At 39.8% G+C, this 17,542-nt stretch overlaps 1 protein-coding gene across 1 annotated transcript; it reads right to left on the reverse strand.

Annotated features, from left to right (window-relative positions):
• Positions 1-864: 864 nt before the first annotated feature.
• LOC143540534 (PH, RCC1 and FYVE domains-containing protein 1-like) lies at positions 865-7,256 on the reverse strand. Its single transcript, XM_077033562.1, has 9 exons — positions 7,145-7,256; positions 6,818-6,904; positions 6,652-6,741; positions 6,501-6,581; positions 6,171-6,365; positions 3,267-5,336; positions 3,036-3,182; positions 1,934-2,325; positions 865-1,352 (listed from the first exon to the last, which is right to left on the reverse strand). Exons 1-9 carry the CDS (start codon positions 7,196-7,198, stop codon positions 1,232-1,234), a joined length of 3,237 nt encoding a protein of 1,078 aa, XP_076889677.1. The 5' UTR covers positions 7,199-7,256; the 3' UTR covers positions 865-1,231.
• Positions 7,257-17,542: the final 10,286 nt, after the last annotated feature.

Consider the following 17,542-nt stretch of genomic DNA (forward strand, 5'->3'; position numbering starts at 1 on the left):
CCACCATTTTCATCGCCATAGCTACCATCACCACCGTCACCATTTCGATTTTTTCTTTTGTAAAAACAAATATATTGATATAGGAATGTTTTTATTATTTCTATTTTATTCATACTTTTTTTAGATACCAAACAACATACATCAATTATTCATTTTATTCTCATATGTTAACCAAACAAGACAAAAGAATGATAATAATCCATTTCATTCTCTTGTTCATTTCATTCCTTCTTTCATTTCATTCGCCCTTCATTCCATTACTTCCAACCAAACATACCCTAAATCTTCTAAAGAATTCTTATTGAAAATGCTAGAGAAAATACATTGTTTGAAGAGAATGCTAGACAGGCATATAGACCGCTAATAGCGTGTTTAAAAAGAATAAAACAATTTGTCTTTCGACCTTTACTTTCTAGTTTATTTATTTAGTTAGGGGATCGTCAATCTCGAATTTGGCTCCATCACCCAACACTTTAAAAAATGATTCCATGTGCGAAATGTCACTTTTAGTGAAATTTTGTATTTACGAATATACTCCCATGGTCATTCGTCACATCATCCCCCCCCCCCCCCTCCGTTTCCCTTTTGTGTGTTCTTTACATTTCAAACAACCAAGTCAATCAGCCATAATAATTTATTATCATCTTAGTCATGATACATTGATACACCATTAAACACACTCGATCACCTTCGTTGTTGGAACGAGTTGAGTTTGTGAATTTATTATCCTAACCCACGTCCCCCGAATCACAAAGAATGTGTATTAAGTTGTCTATCATACATGCTGCCATATGTTCTTAGAGCTAAAAATGGGTATATTAGTGTAAAAAATAGTGTATATTTAACTATAGATGTTGACCATTCCCTACTCGATTCTAACATGTTTGGCAATTCATAGGCATTCATAGACGAGTGACAACGTAAGGTTTGTACATCTTTCGAACTTAAAACCAGTGTTCCGGTCAAAATGAGCAGCTTTTAATTACTGATCAAAAAGTACAATCACCTTTTTATGTTTTTTTTTCCTGTAACTTTATTTAACTACAAATATTCTAAAAATGATGAAAAAGCTATAATATCAAAACGATAATCTAATTATTAAAATAAAAACAATTGAGAAGGCTTGGTAATTAATATGAGCCACCATTTGTTTATGATCGATGCAAAGGGAGAATTAAGAAAACTCATTTACATACCATATACATGTCCATCAGGCGGGCCCACTGCTAAGTCATTCGTTTGGGATACCGACACTTGACTTATCAAGCATTCGAACATTATACTTTTCATAAACTCTGGTCCGGTTCTCAGCCCACCATTGTTCTGCTTGCTTCTCACTGAACCGCTTCCGGCTGCAAATCGAGTAGGTTTTTAAATAAAATCAGAATTTTAATAGACGTGTTGGTCGAGTAACAGGTCTAAACGAGTTTCAGTATTGTTCAATACTTTTAAGAGGAAATCTTCCACTTACACCTTTTTAATAACTAAAACCGCTCAAGTTTTAAGATTGTTCCATTTTATAAAAGGAAATTTATAAACGTTTACTTTTTTTCTTAAATAAAATGACCTGAATGACACATACATGCAACTTGGTTACTATTTATTGATTATTTCTTCAAGTTTAACTTGAAGCAGAAAGTAATTGTGAAGAAAAAGAAAATTTACCAAATAATAACAAAGTTTCAGAATTGTTCCATTTAAGTGAACTTGAAAAAAGTAATCACTAAATAGTAATTAAAATTCTTATAATTCCATTTAAGTCACTTAAATAATTTAACGTTTATAACAACAATGGAACAATATATGAAACTTGAGTTAACAAAACTTGATTATACCTATCTAAACCATATTAATAAAATAATAATCTAGCACTTTATAACTACCTAAACCATATGCGTGCACTTGTAGAGAATACAAGCTGGAAAAGGCATACCTGAAGCGAACCCGTTTAAGATCTTTAATGCCTCCAGGTAAAGATGTGAGAGTAATATAAACACCGGGTTCATCCTGCTCAACCCATTCATCAACACCATTCTGAGATTCACTGTTGTTGCTTCTGCTACTGTTTCTTGTTGCTGCTGACTGGGCTGGTTTATTTTGGGTTGAACTGTGGTTATTAATGGCATTTGGTTTTAATTGGCTGTTTGAATTGTTGGAATCTGGTTCTTCATATGGCATTGTTTGACCATGAGACCGGTCAACTGGATCGACCGAGTCAACTCGGGTGTTTGATGTAATATCGGCCGAAGATATATTGGAAGTAAGTGAAGGAGATTTGATGTTCCTGGCAGCTCCCACAGGTAACCTTTCTGCCATTTCTTTTAGCTATTTATTGTTGCATACAAAAAAAGGACAAAAAAATCAGTTATTTGTTGCTTCGTCCAGAATAAGAGAATTGCAAAAAATTAATACTGAGTATATCCATTCGCACTCTCATATAGGCATGTAAACAAACCTAACATGCAGTGAACAACGGAAAGTTTGTTTATTTAATAAACAAACATGAACAAATTTTTTTTGTTCCTTTAGTTAAACGAACGAACATGAATACGTCTCTCGTTCGATCATTTATATTCATGAACGTTCGTCTGCGTCCGTTCATTCAAATCCGTTTACGTTTGTTCGTTTAGCTTGTTTAAATTATTTCGTTTGCATTTGCTAATATATTCAATTATTCATTAATAAATTTTCACACATTGCAACTTAATATAGTTTTATAACTTTTTAGGGCTGACACATTGTTCTTTACATTACTTTTAATTAGTTTTAGCTCAGTTATGTTCATTCATGAACCATTTGTTTATACGCTTAATGAACAAACACAAATAAACATGCTCATTTCATTAACAAACGAACACAAACAAGAAATCCTGCTCATTTACTTATAGTTAAACGTTTGAACACAAACATGCTCTGTTCATGTTCGTTCGGTACATTTACAAACCTACTCTCATATCTTAATGCAAGTTTTAAGGTAAGGGTGTAAATGCCATAAATTTGAAAATGGATGAATTTGATGCTATGATTTGACTTACTTGGGAAGTAAGTGATTTAATGACTTCTTTTGCAGCTATACATTTTGAGCTCTCTTCCTTTGCAATAGTCATTGCCTCCTTTAACTGTTTAGAAGTTCTTTCAAGTTCAATCTCTTGAAGTTGTGCTTTACAAGTTAGATTTTCCACCTGCAATAATTTTATACATTTTGGTAATTATGTCACATAACCAAGGATCACATACAAATATTAACATAGTAAGCATCTACATACCTGGGCTCTTAGTTTTACAACCTCTTGGCTGGTGTCATCATTTGTCGTCTTGACATCATCGATTACAACTTTTGGTGAAGATAACCCACCTAAGGTTGGGGTTGGGGTAGTTGAACGAGGAGGGCTGGGACGTCTAGATATTGGAGATGTAGCTCGAGACACAATTCTTGAACCAGGAACCGAAGCCGAGAAGAACTTTCTAGAAGATTCTAGAACCGGGTTGAGTGACTTGGCTATGTTAAGACCTCCCCATTGAGAGCTTCCATTAGGAATCGGTGACACACGGCTGCTATTAAACTCGAGTTTCTTGTTACGTTTTGAAGTCCGGTTTTCGATTGGTTTAAACGATTCGATCGATGAAAATCTAGCAAGACGAGGGCGGACACTAGTATCTGATTTATTATCATTTTCGTTTAGATCATTCGCACCTCCTTTTTTACTCACTAACAATAACACATCAGCATCTACAGATTTGTTCAACTTGTTATAACATGTATCACAAACGCGATACGGTTTGTTCGGGTTTAACGCCATGGATGCTTTTAATGACTTCTTGCTACTACACGGATGACAGAAAACGAGTCCACAATTATAACAATTATGTCGTTTACGTTTGAAATTAAACGGTAGCCGACATCCGGAACACATAGACTGGTCGGTTCCTGATACCCACTTATGAAGACATATAGCTGCAGTAAAATTAGTACCACAAGCTATACTTTTAACTTGTTTGTCTTTTAGTGAATCCACTAAAGTTGGAATATTCCTATCACTTGTATCTCCATGACCGAGTCTACCGTTAGTACCTTTACCCCATGTATAAACTTCGGTCCTCGATGTCAAAACCGCAACATGAAACGCCCCACACGCTATCTCCTCAACAAAATTCAGTTTTCCCTCAACAGGAGTCGGGGTTTTACCATCGGCTTGAGGATTCCCGAGTTGACCATAGACTTGACTTCCCATTGTGTAGACATGACCTAAAGTTGTAAGTGCAACCGTCATACTATGTCCACAGCTAACTTCACAAAAATTCGGGTCAACGAGTGCAGCAACGCAAGTGGGGACGAGTTTCGTTTCTTTATCACCGTGACCGAGCCGATACTTATCACCGTCACCCCATGTAAACAATTTTCCCGAAGAGCAGTTATTTGAATTCGAATTCCCGACCATAACTTCCACAACGGCAGCCGTATGCCATACACCACATGCGGCTCTAATGGTTCTAAGTCCTTTTAACGATTCAACTTCGCGAGGCTTTGAAACGCTTTCTCGGTCTCCATGTCCTAAAACACCAAACGTCCCGTCACCGAAGGTGAATAACTGGCCCGCAGAGGTCACGACAGCAGTATGAAATGGTCCGCATGAGATGAAGCTGACATGGATACCTTCTAACGGGCCGTTGACCCGTTTGGGAACCCAATGGCTGACTTCATTTCCGTGCCCAAGAATACCAAACTGGCCAGCTCCCCAAGTGTAGAGATCACCCGAGAGTGTAACCGCACATGTGTGATACTCGCCACACGCTACAAACTCGATATTGGTGTTAACGAGTGAATCGATAAGTTTTGGGTGTGAAACGCTTGAATCGACTCCGTGCCCGAGTCGGCCACCAGATTCCTCGCCCCAAGAAAAGATCTCACCTTGTTTGGTTACTAATGCAGCATGCCTTGCACCACAAGCAATGTTTTGAACATCAAGTACAACTGCAGATTCTAAAGGTTTCGGGAATAGCAAGTCGATTTTAGAATTGGGTTCACTGTCTGTGGTGATTTCGCCCCAAAGGAAAACGTCACCTAACGCATCCCCGTCATCATGACCAGAACCTTGACTTGATGAGCTAACAGCACTTGATAAGCTGACTCGAAAGGCATCTACACCTGTTATTGCTCCCTTATTTTGATGACTATCGGAGCCTCGGGAAGATAACGAATGGACAGAATTAGTGGTGGACTCTGAAGGGAAGAAACCGCCACCTTTTGGAGGAATGCTATAATAAAAGCTCATGTCTGAAATGTTTTTAGGAGGGCTTCCGTATGGGCTTTGAAGAGGGAGCTGATCACCTGTGTCCTGCATGAGAAATGTATTTACACAATTAACCAGTAAACGAGCCGAACTTTCGTTACTCCGTTTATGTTCATTTATTTAATTAACAAACGAACATGAACATGAACGAAGTTTTCTGTTTACTTAGTTAAACAACCAAACATGAGTGCATGACACGTCTTTCATTTACATTGATTTATATACTCACTTAATTTTTTAGGCTCATTGTAGTTTAGTATAGTTAATGAAATTAAGATATCACACAATACAATTTAGTTAAGTTTTATTAATGTTTAGGTTCAATAGATGGATGTTCAGTTTACTTTTAACTGGTATTCGCTCAGTTATGTTTGTTTGTTTGTTTGTTTACGCTCATGAACCGTTCATTTATATTACCGACGAACGAGCATAAACGAACCACATTCGTTTGATTGTTCGTGTTCGATCATTTGTTCGGTTTAGTTCAAATGAACGAATGCAACATGCTGTGTTTGTGTTTGTTTGGTTCCGTTTTAAGTGTTGGTTTGTTTGTTTGGTTAAAATTAAAACAAACAAACACGAACATCCTTTGTTTGTGTTCTTTTGGTTTATTTACAAGCCTAATTTTATTAATACTCCAACTCTTTCAATAAGCATTATAAGCACACATTGGGTGACTGTGGACATGTTTCCCTTTAAGATAACTTTTATTTTTCAAATTTACCTGTTTGATATGTTGATATTAAACATAAAATGGATTCAAAACTGCAAGCTCCGATGGGCAGAACTATATACGAAGGGATAAACATATATGCTTATCGTGTATGAAGGTTCAAATATAATATTCAAAGTATATCAAGCAAAGAAAAGAATATATACCTTGTATGAACCATCACCACTACCAAATGGAGAATGCAAAGGTGAGCTTCTGCGTGTATAGGTCCGGGGGCTATTAGCCTCAGACGGGATTCCATCACTCCTTGATCCCGCTCTCCACTTTCTTTGATTTCCACGTGATATTAGTGCTTTAAGACCACTAAACCATACCTCTGCTTCATCCTTATCCTTGCAGATCTAGAAGAATAAACAACAAGTCAGCAAGCTTAGCATTATTATTAATAGGGTAATAAAAGTAAAATAATTCCTAACTGGCAAAAAGACAAGTATGTAAATAATTAGCAGTATGAAGAGAGTGAATGAAATTGTTACCAAATCAAGAGATGTGTCGTCATATATTAGAGAGAATGACTGATACTCCTTGTCGGGACGCAGATACCTTTGAAAGATTGGCTGAGGAAAATAAAAAATAAATAATATGTTATTCCGTTATATCAGTTGTTAGTAGAAGGAAAAGGTTTACGGTCCGTTGTCCTGAAACAATTCTGGATACGTGGCTTAGCTTAAGATGTTTTTCCTCTTTACCAGAAAACCAAATGAGAAGTGATTGATCCTGGAAAACCAGATGAAATATAAAATGACAATCATAAAGTGAGAAAAAGAAGCAATTGAAAGAAAGGTTAGATTACATTTGATAGCCTGAAGGGACAAAACTTAGGTTTCCCTCTTCGCCCGTATTTGAGAAGATAAGCCCCTTTCTTTAGAGCAGTAATCGCCTGCAATAATATCATCATCAATTAAAGAATATATATATATATATATATATTTAATGCTAGAGAATAAACTTCATCTCTATTTGGCAACATAGTTATCATTTGATATTTTATTATGCAGCAGGGGTGATTTAAGTTACAGGCAATCGTATAATTTGAAGCAATCAATTGGTATTGAGAGTGTTAATAGCATGTATTAGTGAATAATGGAAGAAGAGTAGTGGTAAAACCCTAGCAATGAACCTGGTCAATGTCTCTTTCAACTACCAGTCCAGTATTCATCCGCGGAGTCTGCATCTACACAAGAATCTTCATCCAAAACCGAATGATTGATTGATAATGAATGAATGAAAATGTACTATGAAGATTAAGACCCAAATACAGGGCACATGGAATCCTTTTATAAGCCCCCCGTGGGACACATGGATCACCCGCATATCATGATAGAGGAGGAACGTCCTCATCACATGCGCGGAAGCATCCGGGCATCCTCAGAAGTCGTCCGCAAGACAAGACACCCGTTCGCGTAACGACGGGAGGATAGTGCCCGCGAGACAGCTGTCACCATGCAAGTACTCCCTAGAAGAAGGTTCATGATTCTTACTTGGAGAATAATTGACATATCAACCAATGAACAAAGGACACCTGGCCAGGTTGTTATAACCGTGCACATGGCCAGGGTGCGACCCATCATATCAGCTGCTAACACGTGTCCATGTTGTTATACCCATGCACATGGGACGTATAGCCCAACCTATCACAAGAGGACACGTGTCCAGGCGGTTATCAAAGATCTTCTAGAAGAGGACAGCTGCCCCAATCATCTTCCATCATCCTTCGACTATAAATACCTTGTCAAACGGTATGAGGTAGGGATTCACTCACCTATATTTTGATTACACTTAGTATACATACTTCAGTACTTTCTTCATTACGAACGTTACTGATTCTCACGCCGGAGGGTGGTTACAGGAAGACCCCCCCTCTTGTTCTTCCTGTAACGAGACTCACGGTGTCTGTTTCGCAGGTTCCGGTCACCGGACTTTGGGAATTCTTACTCATATTGTGTTATTAGTTATCATATTGTACCCTGTGGACTCATTGGATCCATGACCCATACCCAGGGAGTGGATCCGTGTTTCTTCATTGGCTCCATCCGTGTTTAGTGTTAGAATAGCAACAGTTTTCGTTGGTTTTTTGGTTCGTTCGATATGAGTAAACTTCCTGAAGGGCCGACGGGAACTCCTGCACCTGATTCACCTGTAACTAACAACAACCCACCACAGGGTCTCAGTGTTTTTGCACGTATTACGACTCCAAGTGGTCGTACTCTTGAACGTGTTACAGCTCCGGGGTCACGACTCGCGGATGTAACACCTGGGGGGTTTCCCTAGAAAATGTTACACCACCAACCGGTCTCGCTCCTACAGACGTAGGTCATGGCTCGATACCGGAGGGTTCTAATCTGGGTAATCTCAAACGGATTAAAGAAGAGACTCGTCGATACCGGTCAGCGTTGGATCTGGAAAATGATTCCGGCGATTCTGACATGGCGAGATCTCATCAACGTAACTCGAGATCCAGAGGAGCATTGACTCCTGAAGAGTGGCTCCATGCACAACAACAAAGTTTGGTGGCTGAGTATGAGCGCAGAAAACGTACCGAGCGACTTCACGCTCGCACTTTGGATTATGAGGAATCCCCTAGGGGATCTCCTTCTCCTCCACCAATAGTAAGAGGAAGTCAAACCCGTTAGAGTCAACAGACGGAACCAGAGTTTGGCGAACTTCCGAGGCTACGTCCTCGCCCTCGCATAAATACGCGGATACCATCTTACTTAGACGAGTTTGTTAGTTACGATTCATCCTATCACCCGGGAGATTACAGTATGTATACCGGTGACAGTAGGATGAGTTCCCAGGCAAAAGCATCCGTCTGCATGACATAGTCCGTCACACCGAATACCATAGCAATGCGAGACTTTACCAAACCATATCGCCCCGCGGCCTTTGCCGAAAAATCAAAATTCATAGCAGCAATTGTCACTACACCCTTCCCTGTCAATGCCAAAATACCTACATCAGTAGGCAAATATAATGGTATGACTGATCCAAGTGATCATCTTCAGAACTTTATAGAAGTGGGTGGTGTTAGTGGTTGGACACTTCCCTATTGGTGTCACATGTTCGCATTGACACTAACAGGGGCAGCGAGAGAATGGTTTGAAAAGTTACCTGATGGGGAGGTTTCTAGTTGGGACGATCTGGTGAAAAAATTTTCCCAACAGTTCAGCCAGCAGAAGAAACATACACGAAACCAGTCAGAAATTTTGGATGTTGTTCGCCATGACAACGAATCCATAGAAGATTTTACCACAAGATTCAACGATGAAAGTTTGAACATTGGTGGGATAAGCAAAGATATGCTTCGCGGTGCCTTCCGCAAGAATGTCAGATGTGATGATCTGGTCTGAACACTCACTGGTAGGGATGGAATGCCCAAAGATTGGGACGATCTTATGACCGCAGCAAAGGTGTATGCTAACACTGAGAAAACATTAAGAAATGGCAATCCGAAGCAAAAATTTAAAGTTGAGTTTCAAACTCCAAGGCCTAATAGACAGGCGAAAGGCCATATCTGGTCAAGGCTTCAGCCAAGTGCGGAAGTATCAAAACCATTCGATGCAAGATCTCTCATCGGCAATAAGAACAAAGCGGGGCCCTCAAGTCGGGGTCCCAATAGTTGGACTCCTCTTTCAAAAACCCCCGCTGAAATTCTCACTACAGAGAAAATAAAATTTAGAAAGCCACAGCCACTGACAAGAAGATCATTCTTGGATGCTACAAAGCATTGTCCGTATCATGACGACATTGTTCATAATACGAATGAGTGTAGATCATTGAAAAATGAAATTGAGGTGGCTGTGAAATCTGGAAAAATCGGACACTTGGTAAAAAATGGAAAAACAGACATCGGAAAGGCACCCGTTCGAGACATTCAAGGCCCGAGTAAGAAACAAATCAAAGATTTGAACGTTCACATGATACAAGGTGGGTCCCATACAGGAAATAAGAGAAAAGAATCCGATGATGAAGAATGGAAGAATGAACCAGTAATCTTCCCTCGGATTCAAGGAGGTCCGAACAATAAGAATCCCCTGATTATCACTGCTCTCTTCGGGCATTATCGTTCCCACTACGTCTTCTTCGACACCGGCAGCACGTCGGACATCATGTATGAACAATGTTTTGACCAACTTGATGAGGAAGATAAGGAAAGATTGAAACCCATTCACGCTCCAGTATCTGGGTTCGGAGGGGAAATAATGCATCCTCGAGGCGTAATTTCATTTCCGGTCACCCTAAGTGACAGAGTCCATTCTAGAACCGAGGAGGTCGAATTCCTGGTTTTACCAGCAACATCAAAACATGATATTATTCTTGGACGAGAAGCGATTGGTGACTTCAATGCCCATCCGTCTACAGCACATGGTGCAGTGGGAGTCCCAACTTGCACTGGTATAGCAATAATTCATGTCAATCGACATTGCTTTGCAACCGAAAGTTCGAAACCCAGCAAGATCCCAAAACAAACATTAAGGACTGAACCGGAAAAATGGGTTTTAAACAAAAAGTTTCCAGATCAAACCATAACAATCGGACCAGCTATTTCCGAGATAGGTCGAACTCTCTTGAAACAGTTGTTATCAAAAAATGTTGATGTGTTCGCGTGGCAGCCCGCGGACATGACCGGTGTCCCACGGAGTATTGCGAAACACAAATTAAGGGTAAACCCATTGTTTACCCCGGTTGTTCAAAAACAACGAAAGATGGGTCCGGAACAAACAAAAGCAATGAATGAGCAAGTCCAGGACCTCTTACAAGCTGGGATCATCCGTCCAATCCACTATCAGACATGGGTTGCCAATCCAGTCATTGTTCCCAAAAGTAATGGGACATGGCGGATGTGTATAGATTTCAAGGATCTAAACAAAGCATGTCCTAAAGACTGTTTCCCCTGCCGGAAATAGACCTCAAAGTTGACGCGGTGGCATCATTCAAATTCAAATGCTTCTTGGATGCCTACAAAGGCTATCATCAAATCCGCATGGCAGCAGGAGATGAAGACAAGACAGCATTCCGTACCTACCAAGGCACCTTTTGTTATAAAATGATGCCTTTCGGACTAAAGAATGCGGGAGCCACATATCAACGATTAATGGACATAGCGTTTAAGAACCAAATTGGTCGAAATTTAGATGTGTATATGGACGATCTCGTAATTAAAAGTGTTGAGGAGGATCAGATGTTAAGAGATATTGAAGAGACTTTCGAGACACGGAAAAGTATCAACATGAAGTTGAATCCAGCCAAATGCTCATTCGGAATGGAAGAGGGAAAATTCCTGGGAGTGATTGTCATGGATGCGGGCTTCAAAGCTAACCCTGACAAAGTTCAAGCTATAGCCCACTTGCCCTCCCCGTCTTCCCTCAAGGAAGTTCAGACACTCAATGGTCGACTAGTCGCTTTAAATCGTTTTCTAGCGAACCATGCAGCCAAGTCTCATCCCTTCATTTCAACTCTAAGAAACTGCCTTAAGAAAGCGCAATTCAAATGGACTGCGGAAGCGGAACAAGCCTTTTTGGAGATCAAAAAATGTTTGATGGAATTGCCCACGTTAACAGCACCCCATGCGGGAGAACCTTTAACGTTATACTTGTCAGCTTCAGACATTGCCATTGGGGCCGTCCTTCTAACAGATAGAAAGAACGTCCAAACACCGATCTACTATGTCAGCAGAACACTATCGGACCCGGAAACAAGATATTCCATGCTGGAAAAACTTGTTTTGGCGCTGGTCTATGCTGCCCGTCGCCTCCGCAGGTACTTTCAGGGGCATACCATCAACGTCTTAACCGGATACAAGCTCAAAAACGTTCTCGGTAAGCCAGAATTATCTGGGCGTTTAGCCAAATGGGCCATCGAGCTAGGTGAACATGCAATAGAGTACAAACCTAGGCCAGCAATCAAAGGGAAAGTGTTGGCGGACTTCGTGACAGAAGTCCCGCATCACAAAGAAAAAGAATGTTTAATAGAGCAACAACCCCAAGCACCTCCGGAATTGGGACAGATTTGGTCTTTATTCACGGACGGAGCTTCAAGCAGTGAGGGATGTGGCGCAGGCCTCAGGCTAGTCAACCCCGAAGGCCATGAGTTTACATATGCCATAAAGTTGGATTTCAAAAGTACCAATAATGAAGCAGAATATGAAGCTTTCTTGGCAGGCTTGCGGATAGCCAAAAAGCTTGGGGTTAAGCATTTGGAAGCCCGAGTGGATTCCATGTTGATTGCGGGACAGATCAATGGCACATATGAAGCAAAGAATGATATCATGGCCTCGTACGTATAACAGGCGAAAGATTTGATGCTCCAGTTCTCTTCTTGCAAAGTCATTCATATAAAGAGAAGTGAGAACAAGTCGGCAGATGCTCTCAGTAAATTGGCTTCAACAAACTTCGAACATTTTGCCAAAGACATCCGCATCGAGATATTAGATCGCCCATCTGTTCCGCAGCACCAAGTGTTAGTGATCCAAACGGGAGTGGAATCCTGGATGACACCCATTATAGCATACCTGTCAGCCGGAGCACTTCCGGAGGGTAAAACCGCGGCACGGAAGATAAAACACAAAGTCTTGAACTACCAAATGAATGACGGTACTTTATACCGACGTTCCTTCCTCGGACCACTACTCCGATGTGTGGATGCTGAGGACGCGAACTATTTAATCAGAGAAATTCACGAAGACATATGTGGTCTTCATGCTGGCCCGCGCATGGTTGTGGCGAAATTAATGAATGCCTGATACTATTGGCCAGGAATGCATTTGGATGTTGTGCAGGAAATCAAGAAATGTGATTCATGCCAGCGTCATGCTCATAACACGCTGCGGCCAAAAAATGAGTTAGTTCCAGTTACTTCAGCTTGGTCGTTCCAGAAATGGGCAATTGACATAATGGGACCTTTCCCTAAAGCCCCCGGACGTATCAAATTCTTAATAGTGGCTATCGACTACTTCACAAAGTGGGTGGAAGCTAAACCGGTTGCTTCCATAACAGCAGCAAACGTTAAGAAATTCTTGTGGGAATTCATAATATTCCGGTTTGGCCTTCCTCTGGAGCTCGTCAGCGATAACGGAAATCAGTTCGCAGACAGTGGGCTACAAGAATGGTTAAAATAATTACACATTTCTCAAGTCTTTACCTCGGTAGCTCTCCCGCAAGCAAATGGTCAGGTTGAACGAACCAATCGGACCATCAAATAAGGAATTAAGGCCAGATTAGGAACTAAAAGGACGGATTGGGTCGATGAGTTGCCCCAAGTATTATGGGTTTTCCGCACCCAGAAGAATTCTAGCAACTCCGAAACCTCCTTTAGTTTAACTTATGGCACAGAGGCCATGATTCCGGCCGAAATCGGAATCCCATCCGCTAGAGTCCTCATGATCGAAGATAATGATCATGAACTCTGGATGAACCTCAATCTCCTTGAGGAGAGAAGAGAAATGGCATCAATCCTAGAGCATAATTACAAACGACAGTTGCAAAAGTATTATGACTCGCGGGTTCAAAAATCTGAATTCGATGCGGGAGACTTTGTCTGCCGCAATAATGAAGCCTCCGGGCAAGTTGGCCCCTACATGGGAGGGACCTTATAGAATCCAGAAATTTCTATCTAAAGGTGCCTACAAACTGGAAAGGTTGGACAGGACGGAGGTCCCTAGAACTTGGAATGGGGCCCAACTGAGGAAATGTTACATTTAGTATGTTTGTCTTTTGGCCTGCGCGCCCAACTAGATGTTAAGAACCTTTGTAATTTCGTTCCTTGTAATTTGGCTTATGCCTTAGTTATGAAACTTTTCATTTCAGTCATTTGAGACTTATATTGTTATGTAATCCTTTATTGGCACACAAAGAAGATCCTACAAAAACACTTATATTATGACAAAATAAACAAAGTGTAACGGATGCAAAATCAAAACTTCTTTATATACACAAATGGGATTACAATGAAGGGTCAAGTTACAAGAAAAAAGAAAAGTTTATCTATGGTGTGGCTCCTTCACGCCCCGCATCATTACCTCCCGCATCTTCTGCTTCTTCTTCTTCTTCTTCCCCTTCGTCGTTTACTTCATCGAGATCAAGAAGAGTCTTTAATTGCGGAATGCTATCCTCCTTGTCCGCTAGCCCGGATATCTGTTCCGTCAAAGAAAATTTCAGAGAATCAAAATCTTTTGATTTCTATTTAAGGATTGCAACAGTATCCTGACTAGCCAGGACATATTCCTCAGGAAGCCTAGAAGTTGAGCCAAACTGGTAGCCCTCTTGGAAACCCAGTTGACGGCCGGCTTGTTTTGAAGCTTTGAGGAGGATAGCAACACAATTCCCAAGCTCATCACTAGCCCGGACATCGGCAATGACCTAATCGAACAGTTACACATAAGTAACTCTAAAAATACTTGGAATATTTATGATAAGAATGAGACACATACCTTGGGAATAGCTTCTGCCAACAACCATTTTTGGTCAGCCTTGGCTCGAACAAGCTCCATCTTATGTTTAGCGCATTCCAAGGCTTGATATCGACTTTTGACGTTAAGATCAGTCAAGCACTTGTCCTTGGCCGCCGATTCAGCTCGAAGGGTCTCCACCAAGTTGGCTTGTTCCTCCAACTGTTTTTGGAGAACAACCTTGGCTTCCTCTGCCACGGACCGAGCAGCTTTCTCCACCTCCAGGGCCTGACTGGCCTCCCTAGCCTCATTTATAGCTTTTAGAGCTTCTTCTTTAGCATCGGAAGCGGAGGCCGCCAACTCGTCCCATTGCTAATTCATCGCCAGCCAGTCCCTGGTTATCTCGTGGGATATGGAAATAGAATTCGCCAAGTAATAAGAATGGGAATTTAGTAATTCTTGGCGAACACTAAGGCGACCCTCTCCCTTTCACCTGGAGGAAGACATTCCCCCAGGAATTCATAACATGCGTCCACATCTCGGAATGTTGAGTCCCGGTGTAAAGACCAGTTAGGTTGATGTGGGGTGGGGTCTTCCCCCCCCCCCCCAAGAGGAGGAGAAGTTGGGGAAGCATAGGGAAATGTGCTCATACCTCCTTGATTCCTGAAATGATGAATATAATGAGGAGGTGACTTCTTGGCACGATTAGTTATGACAGCCTCCTTATTCTTCAATGGGGAGTCGTCCGTCACAACAACCGGATCCTCAGCAGTGTTAGGAGGCGGTTGTGACATTCGTCAATTTTGGGTCTTGTTTGTATTCGTTTTTGTATTCGTTTATCATGTAAACCGACCCATTTTGTAAACCAAAGCTTATGATATAATCAAAATGATGGATTTTATGTTACAATATTGTTTTACACTTGTTGGGTCTTGAAAACATTCTTTTTGGTCCTTAAAACTCCTTAAAATGACTTAAACCAAACTTTGGGGACTATTATTGTCATTTACCAAAAACTTGTTTGACCATTTCAACCATCACATGCATCTTTACCCTATTTGTATAAACCATACTCTTACCATTATAAAAGCAAGGCTCCATACACCATTTTGGTTGTTCATCTTCTCCAAAATCTCTCTCAAATCCAAGTATTCATCTTTAACATTTTGTTACTTTGATTTCTTAAGGTCAACTAACTGTAGTCTTTCATTTTAACTTGTTCATCTAATATTACTAACACTTGAATATGGTGGTACAACATATATATAATACACACCCCTTGTTTCCTTTATTTGTTACTTCACCGACTCCGGTTGATTAAGTTTGGAATGTCATAAGGCAAGGCTTCATGGAGGACTTCGTGTTCTTGATATATATATACACACACATAACTTATTATACATATCACTTATGACTAACTTCTAACCCTTTTAGTTTGTTCATCTTATTTACAAGTTCCATGGTGTGGGTTTGTATAAGACTAACCTCGGTTTAACCGAAACTAGTCCAAACCGAAAACCGAACTTTTGTTTACTAGTTTTGTTAAAATAGTTGTTTAAACATGTTTATTGCTAGATTTGAGTTTCAAAAATCAGTTTTACAAGTTCTTTGATATTAAGCATATGGAATCCATCTATGAACTCGTTGGGAGATGGAAACCGAACTAAACCGAAACTTTTGCTTAAAAGACTTGTAGTTAACTTTTTAGTTGTAAAATTTAAGTTTTCTTCATTTATAAACCAATATACAAGTTCTATGATATTTGGGCATGTAGAAACCATCTATGAACTATTTGTGAGATGGAGACCGAACCAAACCGAACTATACCGACTTTTACTCGCTTAAGACACACAAGTGTGTTTTTAGCTATCAAGACTTGTATATTTCTTTAAAAATAGTTTACAAACTGATTTTAATTATTTTATTAAGTACTTGGAATTGTTGGATCCAACTTGATCTCATCACATAGTTTGGACCGACAAAACCGAACACTCGCTTAACGTGCGTTGTTAGTTCTAAACAATAGATCTACATACTTGCTTAAGTGTTAGTATATTTTAATGAGTTATCTCATAACAATTAATGTGTTGGAAAGTTTACTTTGGGTTTGACCATTTGTCAAGACCCGAATCGACAACCCGAACACTCGTTAAAAACCCGTTTTAGTATCTTTGTCCCAAAGGAACTTGCATTTTAGCATTTTTCCCACCTTATTACTTAACATTGGTAAAGTAAATATTAAGGTTAGATACTTTAACCCTGTTTCGAGCAAACTTACATTTTTTAAAAGATTGTTACTATAAATTCTTAAATAGTTACATTTTAAACCTTGAACTTTAATTGTTTACCTTTTGCAACAATTATTTTATTTAAAGATCTTCAAGACAACCATTCTAAATCCAAGATTTTATTGTCATTTAGGCCTTGCTCGTTAGACTTCATCCATCCGGTTATTCATCTTTTACCGATCAAGTTTTATACTTGAACGTGAGTAACTTCATACCCCCATTTTCTATCTTTTGTTTTGGGGTGACATTTTATACTTATTCAAATCAAATGCTTTATACTTGAGTCTTAAACCACAAACGTTGTTGTATACTTTACTTGAATAATTGCTCGATTTGGTGTTCTATGCTTATATGCCTATGTGTTTATCGCTTTCGGTTGGTGGTATCTATAAATCCTAGACTACTTGGCATCCCCTTGTAGCAAGGTGTCGTTAACGTAATGCAATTAACGATATTCTATTAAATCCTAGACTACTTGGCAATCCCTTGTAGCTAGGTGGCGCTAACGTAATTCTGTTAGCGATTGTCAATTTATCCAAGTTTATAGCTATTATTTATGGTTTTGTATATTAGTTTTGTGGCTTTTCATACTATATATCTATTGTTCAAACTTATGAATTGCTCACCAACCTTTGTGTTGACAACTTTATTTTATGAAATGTTACAGGTTTGCATCTAGGTTGATTATGGAGTTCGGTGAAGAAAATGACACAAATACCGTTAGGATATTAGAAAAAATGAACAATATTTGATTTGCTATATTTTGCTATATTTTGTTGTATTTGACTTATGAATATTTGGTTATGTGACATTTTCGATGTTGTGAAATGAAATGAGTTTGTTA

The sequence above is a fragment of the Bidens hawaiensis genome, unplaced genomic scaffold (genome assembly GCF_021521415.1).
Source record: "Bidens hawaiensis isolate Kalapana, Puna unplaced genomic scaffold, B.hawaiensis_p1.1 tig00012273_1, whole genome shotgun sequence".
NCBI lineage: Eukaryota > Viridiplantae > Streptophyta > Magnoliopsida > Asterales > Asteraceae > Bidens > Bidens hawaiensis.